Raw genomic sequence first — 13,915 nt, 5'->3', positions numbered from 1 at the left:
AGCCATCAGGGTGAGGTTCCATAGAGACAGGCCAGTTAGGAGCCTCCAGAGGAGATGGTCCGACCTGGTCCGTCGGGACCCTCAACTGCTGGACTCCCTCAGGCAAAGTAAGTACTGTACATACCTGTACAATGTTGAGTGCTATTGTATACAGTATTTTTTACTTGTTGCCATGGGGGATTTTACAGTATACTGTACCTGTATTTTTTTTTAATGTGCTGATTGCTGTACAACTGTTCAGGTAGATTTTAAAGGAATTTGCTATTAGAATTAGAATTTAGAATTAGGGGGTGTGTCATTCTCCACCTGAAGGGTGTGTCTACAGTACTTCCATACAGTACACTACTGTACTGTACATGGAGATACTGTATTGTGTGTGGGGGGGGGGGGCGCTGACCTGGACAGAGAGGTTTTTTTGGACCGGGTCTGAGAGCGCCAGAGTCAGCTGTTCAGCAGTGGTATTGATACAGATTTGGGGGGAGCAGTATTAGACAGGTCCTTCTGAGCATTGTTCCGCTCTCCAACTCCAGGGCCTGGACCCCACTTCTTACATTCCCATTCCTGCAGCCACCAGACCTGGTTTCCAGCCCATGGTTGGGGTGATGTCAACATGTTAACCCCCGGAATCCATGGCAGATCATGTACTGTACAGTAAATTCTTTGCAATGAGCATGTTAATCCCTTCCAGAGTGTGCAACACCTGGAAGACCAGGTTCATCCCATGGCAACGAGCATGTTAACCCCCTAATATGCAATGAGCATTATAGTGTGTGTAGTAATGGGTAATGGACATTATGGAATGTGGTAAAATACTGTACATACTGTACTGTAATACAGTAGGTACAGTATTTTGGTGTACAGTATGGCATAATGTGTAGGACTAATGAGAGAGAGATGGAGATTGCTGCTACAGTACTGTGCAGTATTTCAGGGAGTCTCCTGCTGAAGAGGGAAGGCAACTACTGTATGCTGTACAGTACATGCTTGTTGCCATGGGTGATTTCCTACAGCATTGGTTTTCATGACATACTGTACAGTACTGTACAGTAAATTGTGGGCCCTTACAAACTTTTGCTATGGGGCCTACAAATACTGTATCTGCAGTAATTACAGTATGCCTTACGCACTGTATTTCTTATTTTTCCAGGGATCAGCAGGATGACGCTGCGGGAGAGACATCACCGCCACTGTAAGTACAGTACAGTATACTGTATACAGTACAGAGCGGAACATTGCATATTGACTTTCAAACATGTGGGATACTGTACAGGACCACAGCATTTCATCCCTCCTGGAATGGGTCATTTTGGCAGGTACTGTACTGTACTGTACTGTTATGTACTGCACAGTACAGTATGTACTGTAGTGTTGATACAGTACCTTAACACATTGTACTTTATAGTACAGTATGTTCGTGTTAGAGAATATACAGTACTGTACAGCACAGTAGTTTTTTTGTGTGCTTTTCCGCAGTCCCAGTGGATGTCGCAGACGTGCCCCGTCGCAGGCGTGCCCCCCCTTCTCGCCGTCAACAGCGGCCAGCCGCCGTCGAGGAGTCTCCGAGCGTGGTTGGTAAGTACTGTTCTGTACAGTATAAACTTTCTATAGGCATACTGTACCTGTGTTGTGTAACCAGTTGTACTGTACTTCCCTTTACCAAACCAATACAGTATGTACTGTAACTCTAATAACCTTAACATACAGTACTGTACAGTAACTAGAAATAAACACACAGACAACTGTACTGTAAATGCCTTTTAAAATTGTTCAACCAATAAATTTATTTAAATGCATTCAATTAAACTATGGTGGCAACAAGAAAGAACGGCCAGTCCCACAGTGACATCACCTCTTCGCACAGTCCCTCATGTCCACGACATGTTAACCTCAAACGATTGGCCACGCCAATCCAATCGGGGTATCCAACTCTCCCACCAATGACCGCAAATGCAACCATACAGTATATGCGATGTATTGGCTAAAGAGCGCACCCTACTACTGCAGCGTAATGTCCCTTGTTTCCCGCCACAAATAAAGGCTGACAAACCCCAACCGGCAAAGAAAAAGAAAAAATTACATTTGCAGCTCCAGAAAGCCTCCCTGCCGCCACCCAGGAGGAGAGGGCCACCTCTGCCCCCACCCAGCTGGAGGAGGAGTCTCTGAGCGCGGTTGGTAAGTATTGTACAGTATAACACCAGGGCTCTCACCATTTTTGAACAGGCTCCAGCATGTACTGAGGCCCTTGTTCTTCTTCACTCTCTGACAAAATCCTTCTTGGATGGACAAACCCATGTGCACTGCAGGTGAGGCAGGTGTTACTGTACTTGCGCAGAGAGAATTACAGTATGTACTGTACAGTAGATTTGGGTGTGTCATTTTGCAATGCCTCGCCTGCTGTGCACATGGGTTTGTCCATCTACTGTGGGGAGGATTTTGTCAGAGAGTGAAGCAAAGTAAGGGCATCAGTTCCTGCTGGAGCCTGTTCAAAAATACCCCTGCTTGCACGATACAGCCTCTTTATTTTGTCCTTTTTTTTTTTTACATTTGCAGCTCCAGAAAGCCTCCCTGCCGCCACCCAGGAGGAGAGGGCCACCTCTGCCCCCACCCAGCTGGAGGAGGAGTCTCTGAGCGCGGTTGGTAAGTATTGTACAGTATAACACCAGGGCTCTCACCATCTGTACCGGAAAGTATTTTTGAACAGGCTCCAGCATGTACTGAGGCCCTTGTTCTTCTTCACTCTCTGACAAAATCCTTCTTGGATGGACAAACCCATGTGCACTGCAGGTGAGGCAGGTGTTACTGTACTTGCGCAGAGAGAATTACAGTATGTACTGTACAGTAGATTTGGGTGTGTCATTTTGCACTGCCTCGCCTGCTGTGCACATGGGTTTGTCCATCTACTGTGGGGAGGATTTTGTCAGAGAGTGAAGCAGAGTAAGGGCATCAGTTCCTGCTGGAGCCTGTTCAAAAATACCCCTGCTTGCACGATACAGCCTCTTTATTTTGTCCTTTTTTTTTTTACATTTGCAGCTCCAGAAAGCCTCCCTGCCGCCACCCAAGAGGAGAGGGCCACCTCTGCCCCCACCCAGCTGGAGGAGGAGTCTCTGAGCGCGGTTGGTAAGTATTGTACAGTATAACACCAGGGCTCTCACCATCTGTACCGGAAAGTATTTTTGAACAGGCTCCAGCATGTACTGAGGCCCTTGTTCTTCTTCACTCTCTGACAAAATCCTTCTTGGATGGACAAACCCATGTGCACTGCAGGTGAGGCAGGTGTTACTGTACTTGCGCAGAGAGAATTACAGTATGTACTGTACAGTAGATTTGGGTGTGTCATTTTGCACTGCCTCGCCTGCTGTGCACATGGGTTTGTCCATCTACTGTGGGGAGGATTTTGTCAGAGAGTGAAGCAGAGTAAGGGCATCAGTTCCTGCTGGAGCCTGTTCAAAAATACCCCTGCTTGCACGATACAGCCTCTTTATTTTGTCCTTTTTTTTTTTTACATTTGCAGCTCCAGAAAGCCTCCCTGCCGCCACCCAAGAGGAGAGGGCCACCTCTGCCCCCACCCAGCTGGAGGAGGAGTCTCTGAGCGCGGTTGGTAAGTATTGTACAGTATAACACCAGGGCTCTCACCATCTGTACCGGAAAGTATTTTTGAACAGACTCCAGCATGTACTGAGGCCCTTGTTCTTCTTCACTCTCTGAGAAAATCCTTCTTGGATGGACAAACCCATGTGCACTGCAGGTGAGGCAGGTGTTACTGTACTTGCGCAGAGAGAATTACAGTATGTACTGTACAGTAGATTTGGGTGTGTCATTTTGCACTGCCTCGCCTGCTGTGCACATGGGTTTGTCCATCTACTGTGGGGAGGATTTTGTCAGAGAGTGAAGCAGAGTAAGGGCATCAGTTCCTGCTGGAGCCTGTTAAAAAATACCCCTGCTTGCACGATACAGCCTCTTTATTTTGTCCTTTTTTTTTTTTACATTTGCAGCTCCAGAAAGCCTCCCTGCCGCCACCCAAGAGGAGAGGGCCACCTCTGCCCCCACCCAGCTGGAGGAGGAGTCTCTGAGCGCGGTTGGTAAGTATTGTACAGTATAACACCAGGGCTCTCACCATCTGTACCGGAAAGTATTTTTGAACAGGCTCCAGCATGTACTGAGGCCCTTGTTCTTCTTCACTCTCTGACAAAATCCTTCTTGGATGGACAAACCCATGTGCACTGCAGGTGAGGCAGGTGTTACTGTACTTGCGCAGAGAGAATTACAGTATGTACTGTACAGTAGATTTGGGTGTGTCATTTTGCACTGCCTCGCCTGCTGTGCACATGGGTTTGTCCATCTACTGTGGGGAGGATTTTGTCAGAGAGTGAAGCAGAGTAAGGGCATCAGTTCCTGCTGGAGCCTGTTCAAAAATACCCCTGCTTGCACGATACAGCCTCTTTATTTTGTCCTTTTTTTTTTTACATTTGCAGCTCCAGAAAGCCTCCCTGCCGCCACCCAAGAGGAGAGGGCCACCTCTGCCCCCACCCAGCTGGAGGAGGAGTCTCTGAGCGCGGTTGGTAAGTATTGTACAGTATAACACCAGGGCTCTCACCATCTGTACCGGAAAGTATTTTTGAACAGGCTCCAGCATGTACTGAGGCCCTTGTTCTTCTTCACTCTCTGACAAAATCCTTCTTGGATGGACAAACCCATGTGCACTGCAGGTGAGGCAGGTGTTACTGTACTTGCGCAGAGAGAATTACAGTATGTACTGTACAGTAGATTTGGGTGTGTCATTTTGCACTGCCTCGCCTGCTGTGCACATGGGTTTGTCCATCTACTGTGGGGAGGATTTTGTCAGAGAGTGAAGCAGAGTAAGGGCATCAGTTCCTGCTGGAGCCTGTTCAAAAATACCCCTGCTTGCACGATACAGCCTCTTTATTTTGTCCTTTTTTTTTTTTACATTTGCAGCTCCAGAAAGCCTCCCTGCCGCCACCCAAGAGGAGAGGGCCACCTCTGCCCCCACCCAGCTGGAGGAGGAGTCTCTGAGCGCGGTTGGTAAGTATTGTACAGTATAACACCAGGGCTCTCACCATCTGTACCGGAAAGTATTTTTGAACAGGCTCCAGCATGTACTGAGGCCCTTGTTCTTCTTCACTCTCTGACAAAATCCTTCTTGGATGGACAAACCCATGTGCACTGCAGGTGAGGCAGGTGTTACTGTACTTGCGCAGAGAGAATTACAGTATGTACTGTACAGTAGATTTGGGTGTGTCATTTTGCACTGCCTCGCCTGCTGTGCACATGGGTTTGTCCATCTACTGTGGGGAGGATTTTGTCAGAGAGTGAAGCAGAGTAAGGGCATCAGTTCCTGCTGGAGCCTGTTCAAAAATACCCCTGCTTGCACGATACAGCCTCTTTATTTTGTCCTTTTTTTTTTTTTACATTTGCAGCTCCAGAAAGCCTCCCCGCCGAAATGCAGCAGGAGGAGGGTGACCCCGAAGGGGGCAGCCAGAGCTCTGGCAGCGGTAATCATTCTTACTGTATTGTTACAGTTACTATTATCTGGCAGTACAGTATACTGTACTGTGCTACTGTACATTACTTTACTGTATTAATGTTATTTTTTTTTTTACACTTTTTTTCTACACAGGACGTCTGGTCATAGACACGGACGTGGGGGAGGAGGAGGAAGAGCAGGCGGAGGAGGGGCAGGTCCCCAGCACAAATGGTAAGTATTGTACAGTATAACACCAGGGCTCTCACCATCTGTACCGGAAAGTATTTTTGAACAGGCTCCAGCATGTACTGAGGCCCTTGTTCTTCTTCACTCTCTGACAAAATCCTTCTTGGATGGACAAACCCATGTGCACTGCAGGTGAGGCAGGTGTTACTGTACTTGCGCAGAGAGAATTACAGTATGTACTGTACAGTAGATTTGGGTGTGTCATTTTGCACTGCCTCGCCTGCTGTGCACATGGGTTTGTCCATCTACTGTGGGGAGGATTTTGTCAGAGAGTGAAGCAGAGTAAGGGCATCAGTTCCTGCTGGAGCCTGTTCAAAAATACCCCTGCTTGCACGATACAGCCTCTTTATTTTGTCCTTTTTTTTTTTTACATTTGCAGCTCCAGAAAGCCTCCCTGCCGCCACCCAGGAGGAGAGGGCCACCTCTGCCCCCACCCAGCTGGAGGAGTCGCAGCAGAGCCCGGACAGCTCTGATAGTGGTAATCATTGTTATGGTCACTATTTTCTACTATTATTTAACTGTATACTGTATGACGATACTTGATACGTACTCCATCTTTTACACACAGGACGCCTGGTAATTGATACCAGTGAGGAGGAGGAGGAGCAGGAGTTGCCCAGTGCAGATGGTAAGTACAGTATTGTACTGTACAACAGCACACCGCATGTACCGGATATTACAGTAATTGTGGGCCCAACATGTGTACTTAATCACATCTGTGGGCCCACCATGTGAACCCTCTAATACTGTACAGTACTGTACATACTGTACAGCAGGGGTGGCCAAACCTTTCCTCAAGATCTACAGTACCAACAGTTCATGTTTTTCAGGCAACCCGTGGATCTGTATAGTAGGAATGAATGCAGCAGGTTTGAAAATGTGACAGTTACTGTACTGTAGTAATGACTGCAGCTGTGCTCCAACTTGGTGATATGGAAAACCTGGACCGTTGGTAGATCTTGAGGACCGGTTTGTCCGCCCCTGCTGTACAGCAAAGTACAGTACTTGTGGTGCCCACATGTGTGCCATATACTGCACAGTACTGTAACTGTGGGTCCACCTTGTGTAACGGAAAATACTGTATAGTACAGTACAGTATCTGTGGGACCGACATGTGTACTGTGTAACACCTGCTTCACTCTCTGGCAAAATCCTTCTTACTGTAGATGGACAAACCCATGTGCTCATCAGGGGCCAGATTCTATAAGCTTCAAAAGAGATAAGTTTCACAGTGATAAACAGCCAGCCAATCAGCTCCTGCCTGTTATTTTTCAAACACAGTCTGTGACATGGCAGGTAGGAGCTGATTGGCTGGCTGTTTATCACTGTGAAACTTATCACTTTTAAAGCTTATAGAATCTGGCCCCTGGTGAGGCAGTGTTACTATACAGTACTTGTGCAGTTAGATTTGGGTGTGTCATTTTGCACTGCCTCCCCTGCAGTGCACATGGGTTTGTCCATCTACTGTAGGAAGCAGAATAAGGGCATCAGTTCCTGCTGGAGCCTGTTGAAAAACACCCCTGCTTGAGATTATACTGTACAGTGTCTTTATTTCGTCTTTTTTGTACATTTGCAGCATCTGAAAGCTTCCCCCCCCACCTCGAGGAGAGGGCCACCCTCGCCGCCACCCTGCCGGAGCCTAGTCCAAGCGCGGTCGGTAAGTACAGTATTGTAGGTACTGTACAGTACTGGTGTAATGCTGTATCTGCACGCCCGATATTATTGTAGGATTGTACTGTATGCCTTAATTTAAGGCATACAGTACAATCCGATTCAATGTGATTATCGCATCGCATCACATGCGCCCAAATTGTATGCGATGCGATTTTCCATACGATTCAACATACAGTAGAATTGTATGGGAAAAAGGGTCCATGTCATTGTGTGTACCTTATACGGTACCTACTGTACTGTATCTGGGGTCCAACCATGTGGCACATCTGGATGCCTCAGCCAAAATAGATTTTGGTGACCATAACACTGTACAGTAAATTACAATATGTTGCAAACTAACCTCTTTTTCTGTTCTTTTCTGCAGTCCCACCCATCCACATGACCCTCCGCCCCCGCCCCCGCAGACCAACCGAACCATCCCACCCCAGGCCAGTGGCAGCTGGTAAGTACTGTACAGTACTGTACATTACTCTGATTTCATCTGGGACAGAGACAGCATGGAGTCACTGAAAAAGGGGCTACTGTACATGGATTATACTGTCCATACGACTTCCCCTCTCCTCCCAGCATGGCGACTAGGGTGGCCAATCCCGGGGCATTTTTTCAATCCCATGATTCGGGATTGAAAAATGCCAGATCCCGGGATTCCCGGGATCCCGGGATTGGCTCCCCATTAAAAAAAAAAAAAAACTCCCCAGCCGCCCCGCATATCTACTGTACTTACTGTACTGTACATTGAGGTGCGGCCGGGGAGCCTGTCGGGGGGGCGGGCGGGCGGGCTGTGGCGGTGAGCGGTGGGCGGCGGGAGGGATGTCCGGCGTCCTGCGGGGGGCGGGGGCGGCGTCCTTGGCTCTGCGCAGCGTGACCTCTGCAAACAAACCTACAGTTTTTCACTGTACTGTACTTTGCATTTTCACAGACAACCGTGAGAGGCTGCGGCTTCTCTGGCCACTTTTCCATCGGATGGTTCGGTTTGTCTGCAGAGCTGTGGCAAACAGCCATCCTCTCCCCGAGGACCCAGTATCCAGAGGTAAATCATATTGCACTGTACTGTAGGTACAGTAGTAACTGGAATGCTGATTTTTGTGACCTCTAGATTTTTGTGACCTTTAGATTTTTGTGACCTTAAATTTAGGCAGACACGATAATCTCGTCGATCACATCACATCCGACCAAATCGCATGTGATGCAACCAACGCGATCGTCCCTATTTTTCCATAGGATGCAATGTTAAAATGGACTGAGTCCATTTTAACATACAGTACGTAGAATTTTATCGGAAAAAAGGGACCTGTTCATTTCCCTACTATCGAACTACGCACGGAGTTGGATATACTGTACTGTAAACCTGGCCAAGCCCGAAGCGTGGCGCCCCACGATAGAGCGTGGAATACTGTACTTTTTAACGAATCCGCGTGTGCTCGCCACGCTTCGGGTTTACAGTACAGTATATCCAACTCCATGTGTACTGTAATTGGATAGTAGGGAAATGAAAAGGTCCCCTTTTCCCCTATGTTTCTATACTGTACTGTAGTTACAGTACAGTACTGTACTGTATGTTTCTTAAAGTACAGTAGTTTTTTGCTTACTGTATCGTACAGTAATACTACAGTATCCTTTTTATTCCCCAACAGAAAACTTCCATCGCACCATGGCCAACGTAGAAGCCATCATGCACCAGCTCGTGGACCATGCTTTTACGGTGGCCTTCCAACGGCTGTAATTTTTTATTTTTTATTTATGCTGTACATAAAAGGGTTTACTGTATGTTCACTACTGTAGTATTGTCTCTTTATTGACAGCACATGTGCGACAAGGGATATACTGTACAGTACAGTAGTCCAATCAGTGGGGAAAAGGTTACAAGGTGAGGAAGACACAAATTTTTTTTTTTGGAATTTTGTATTTTTTTGGGTTGGAGGGATGGAGGGGGTTACCATTACTTTGGAACACTGACACACACAGAGGTACTGTACAGTAAGCCTGCTGAAGGAAAATATTGGATGCAGTGGGGAAAAAGGTAACCACGACACAGAACAAGAAAAACCATGTTAACAAAACACACAACTTTTTTTTGCTTTTTGGAATTTTGTATTTTTTGGGGGTATTTTCCCTTTTTTGGAGGGATGGAGGGGGTTACCATTACTTTGGAACACTGACACACACCGAGGTAAGCCTGCTGAAGAAAAATATTGGATGCAGTGGGGAAAAAGGTAACCACGACACAGAACAAGAAAAACCATGTTAACAAAACACACAACTTTTTTTTTGCTTTTTGGAATTTTGTATTTTTGGTTTTTTTTTTCCCTTTTTTGGAGGGATGGAGGGGGTTACCATTACTTTGGAACACTGACACACACCGAGGTACTATACAGTAAGCCTGCTGAAGGAAAATATCGGACGCAGTGGGGAAAAAGGTAACCACGACACAGAACGATGAAAACCATGATAACAAAACACACAACTTTTTTTTTTTTTTTTGCTTTTTGGAATTTTGTATTTTTTTGGTTTTTTTTTTTCCTTTTTTTGGAGGGATGGAGGGGGTTACCATTACTTTGGAACACTGACACACACAGAGGTACTGTACAGTAAGCCTGCTGAAGGAAAATATTGGATGCAGTGGGGAAAAAGGTAACCACGACACAGAACAAGAAAAACCATGTTAACAAAACACACAACTTTTTTTTTTGATTTTTGGAATTTTGTACAGGTATTTTTTTTTATTTTTTTATTATTATTATTAATTTTTGTTTTGGGTAATTTTTTTTTTTAGATTTACTGTCTTTGGGGTGGGGCCTGGTTTCCCCGTCCTTTCTCTGTGCTTCCAACCTTTCCCAAACCTCTCCCAGTGTTCCCTCCCCCCCGCTTCCACGAGGCCCCTAGGCGTTTGGCGGTATATCGAGCGACCGACGCTTGCCCGTATAGCACACCGACCCCTCCTCCCCGGAGCCTGGGACGCTCGAGCTAATGACACGCTCGAGCTAATGAGACGCTCGAGCAGCAACGACGGTATCCGCTCCCCGTCGCTCGGCCCTGCTTTCCCCGTCTTTTCTCCGTGCAGCCGTGCTTCCAACCTCTCCCAGTGTTCCCTCCCCCCGCTTCCACGAGGCCCGTAGACATTTGGCGGCCATTTTGGCGGCCATTTTGTGTAACCCTGCCTCCGAGCGAAACTGCCTCGAGCGCTCTCGAGCGACGCTGCCCCTCCTCCCCGGGGCTACTGTATGCCCGCTCCCCGTCGCACGGCCCTGGTTTCCCCGTCCTTTCTCTGTGCTTCCAACCTTTCCCAAACCTCTCCCAGTGTTCCCTCCCCCCCGCTTCCACGAGGCCCCTAGGCGTTTGGCGGTATATCGAGCGACCAACGCTTGCCCGTATAGCACACCGACCCCTCCTTCCCGGAGCCTGGGACGCTCGAGCTAATGACACGCTCGAGCTAATGAGACGCTCGAGCAGCAACGACGGTATCCGCTCCCCGTCGCTCGGCCCTGCTTTCCCCGTCTTTTCTCCGTGCAGCCGTGCTTCCAACCTCTCCCAGTGTTCCCTCCCCCCGCTTCCACGAGGCCCGTAGACATTTGGCGGCCATTTTGGCGGCCATTTTTGTAACCCTGCCTCCGAGCGAAACTGCCTCGAGCGCTCTCGAGCGACGCTGCCCCTCCTCCCCGGGGCTACTGTATGCCCGCTCCCCGTCGCACGGCCCTGGTTTCCCCGTCCTTTCTCTGTGCTTCCAACCTTTCCCAAACCTCTCCCAGTGTTCCCTCCCCCCCGCTTCCACGAGGCCCCTAGGCGTTTGGCGGTATATCGAGCGACCGACGCTTGCCCGTATAGCACACCGACCCCTCCTCCCCGGAGCCTGGGACGCTCGAGCTAATGACACGCTCGAGCTAATGAGACGCTCGAGCAGCAACGACGGTATCCGCTCCCCGTCGCTCGGTCCTGCTTTCCCCGTCTTTTCTCCGTGCAACCGTGCTTCCAACCTTTCCCAAACCTCTCCCAGTGTTCCCTCCCCCCGCTTCCACGAGGCCCCTAGACATTTGGCGGCCATTTTGTGTAACCCTGCCTCCGAGCGAAACTGCCTCGAGCGCTCTCGAGCGACGCTGCCCCTCCTCCCCGGGGCTACTGTATGCCCGCTCCCCGTCGCACGGCCCTGGTTTCCCCGTCCTTTCTCTGTGCTTCCAACCTTTCCCAAACCTCTCCCAGTGTTCCCTCCCCCCCGCTTCCACGAGGCCCCTAGGCGTTTGGCGGTATATCGAGCGACCGACGCTTGCCCGTATAGCACACCGACCCCTCCTCCCCGGAGCCTGGGACGCTCGAGCTAATGACACGCTCGAGCTAATGAGACGCTCGAGCAGCAACGACGGTATCCGCTCCCCGTCGCTCGGTCCTGCTTTCCCCGTCTTTTCTCCGTGCAACCGTGCTTCCAACCTTTCCCAAACCTCTCCCAGTGTTCCCTCCCCCCGCTTCCACGAGGCCCCTAGACATTTGGCGGCCATTTTGTGTAACCCTGCCTCCGAGCGAAACTGCCTCGAGCGCTCTCGAGCGACGCTGCCCCTCCTCCCCGGGGCTACTGTATGCCCGCTCCCCGTCGCACGGCCCTGGTTTCCCCGTCCTTTCTCTGTGCTTCCAACCTTTCCCAAAGCTCTCCCAGTGTTCCCTCCCCCCCGCTTCCATGAGGTCCCTAGGCGTTTGGCGGTATATCGAGCGACCGACGCTTGCCCGTATAGCACACCGACCCCTCCTCCCCGGAGCCTGGGACGCTCGAGCTAATGACACGCTCGAGCTAATGAGACGCTCGAGCAGCAACGACGGTATCCGCTCCCCGTCGCTCGGCCCTGCTTTCCCCGTCTTTTCTCCGTGCAACCGTGCTTCCAACCTTTCCCAAACCTCTCCCAGTGTTCCCTCCCCCCCGCTTCCACGAGGCCCCTAGACATTTGGCGGCCATTTTGTGTAACCCTGTGTGATTTTTTTTTTTTCTATTCTGTACTGTACTGTACCTTGCTACCTTTTCCCCACTGATTGTACTGTATGCCATATCATCCATCTGCTGTCAATAAAAGTGTTTACTACAGTATTCAGTATTTGCAGTAGCATACAATAATTTACTGTACAGTATCGTCTCACGCTGGAAAAAAGACAAGGATACATTGGAGTAACAATAAAATATTTATAAATACAGTATGAAAAAAAAATAAACAACGCCAGAATAACAATTAAATTAAACGAACTAAAAATTGGAAAATGAAATCAATGAACTGGTGCATCAGCACCCGCGCCGCCTCAAGCGCCCTGAGCCGCTGAGCCCTCTGTTGTTGTTCTGTGGTGGGGAAGTAAAATGTTAACGTTACTATAGTGTACTGTACGGTAAGTACTGTACTGTACAGTATTATTATTCTACAAAAGCAATCCCAACCACTGACATACTGTACTGTAACTGTATCTCTATAATTGGGGCCGGTACCCGGGCCAGGCCCCTGCGAGTCTGATCCTGGCCTGTGCTGGCTTATCCACAGTTGGTGGCTTGGGCCCCCATGGACGATTGGCACTGTAGTGGGAGAAAAAGTGAGCATTACAATACAGCATGTACAGAACCTGTTCCACTTAGTGGCCCTTCTTCACTTCAACGGTGGTGGTCGTACTGTACTGTATGCCATCAAATAAAGCATGCCATGCCAAAAGAAGAAGCTGGTGGGTGGGACAGGCTTTTCTATTGGAATTACTGTTCAGGACTGTGTCAGAGGCGGAACTCAGTTCCCTCTACCATTGGAAACCAGTTGCCCATCACTTTTACACCTCTGGTTACAGTGCAGTACTACAGTAATTCTTACCACTTTCATCGTCCTCCTCCTCATCTTCCTCCAGCTCCATGGCCTCCACCTCAATGATGTCTGAGTGGAGAAAGGAAAATACAGTAGTACAGGAAAAAAAACATCATTTGCCTACTTACAGGTACTGTACTGTACATGTACTGTACAGTACAACTCCATAGAAGAAGGTCCTAATGGTGTAGATTGAAATGTCTACACACCATCTCCAAGCGGGCACCACCCACCTACAGTAGTGTACTGTACAAACAGGCAAGGCCCAAAGTCTGCGTGACACCCAGCGCAGAGCCCCCCCAAAGTGAAGTCCTACACCAAAGGCATTGTCAGTTCCTCCAGAACCACCTGCACTTCCACCCACTTCAACAGCCAACCCCCACCTCCGCATCCCACAAAGCACCCCCTCCACCGGACCACTGTACTCACTGCCTGGCTCCTGGTCCTCCTGCTGCTCCACCTCCTCCTCCTCTTCCTCCTGGGTGTCGAGGGGAACCGCCTCTTCTTCCCGGGTGTGGCCTAGTGATGCTGCATTAAAAAAAAAAAAAAAAAAAACATTGTAAACGTACTGTACTGTACAGTAAATTCCCTTCTACTTTTAGAACTCCATAGAACGGTTGTGTCAAAGTCATGGCCCTCCAATTGTTGTGGAAGTACTGTACACATCCCACCCAGCATGCCATGCCACAGTTTTAACAATCCA

General features: G+C 48.9%; 2 protein-coding genes and 1 long non-coding RNA gene across 5 annotated transcripts in view; all 3 read left to right on the top strand.

Annotated features, from left to right (window-relative positions):
• LOC146081227 (macrophage mannose receptor 1-like) overlaps positions 1-13,915 on the top strand; it is a 610,592-nt gene that overhangs the window by 179,393 nt on the left and 417,284 nt on the right. The window lies entirely within an intron of this gene.
• LOC146081228 (uncharacterized) lies at positions 2,059-3,595 on the top strand. The gene is made up of 4 exons (XR_014475094.1): positions 2,059-2,172; positions 2,551-2,637; positions 3,031-3,117; positions 3,512-3,595. It is a non-coding gene; the product is annotated as an uncharacterized LOC146081228 (long non-coding RNA).
• LOC146079821 (uncharacterized) lies at positions 6,661-9,175 on the top strand. The gene is made up of 5 exons (XM_083186462.1): positions 6,661-6,676; positions 7,305-7,385; positions 7,767-7,844; positions 8,322-8,432; positions 9,037-9,175. The coding sequence occupies exons 1-5, from the start codon at positions 6,661-6,663 to the stop codon at positions 9,123-9,125; spliced, it is 375 nt and encodes a 124-aa protein (XP_083042588.1). The 3' UTR covers positions 9,126-9,175.

Source organism: Crinia signifera, chromosome 5, assembly GCF_055691185.1.
Source record: "Crinia signifera chromosome 5, ASM5569118v1, whole genome shotgun sequence".
In the NCBI taxonomy this organism is placed as follows: domain Eukaryota; kingdom Metazoa; phylum Chordata; class Amphibia; order Anura; family Myobatrachidae; genus Crinia; species Crinia signifera.
Note: the sequence above shows the minus strand (reverse complement) of the source record. Positions and strands in the feature narration are given on the sequence as shown.

What these genes read in the sequence shown, in the direction of transcription:
- LOC146079821 (XM_083186462.1), top strand. An exon ending in GCCTAGTCCAAGCGCGGTCG is followed by an intron (nt 7,386 to 7,766) that starts GTAAGTACAGTA and finishes TCTTTTCTGCAG; the next exon opens with TCCCACCCATCCACATGACC. An exon ending in CCCCAGGCCAGTGGCAGCTG is followed by an intron (nt 7,845 to 8,321) that starts GTAAGTACTGTA and finishes GCATTTTCACAG; the next exon opens with ACAACCGTGAGAGGCTGCGG.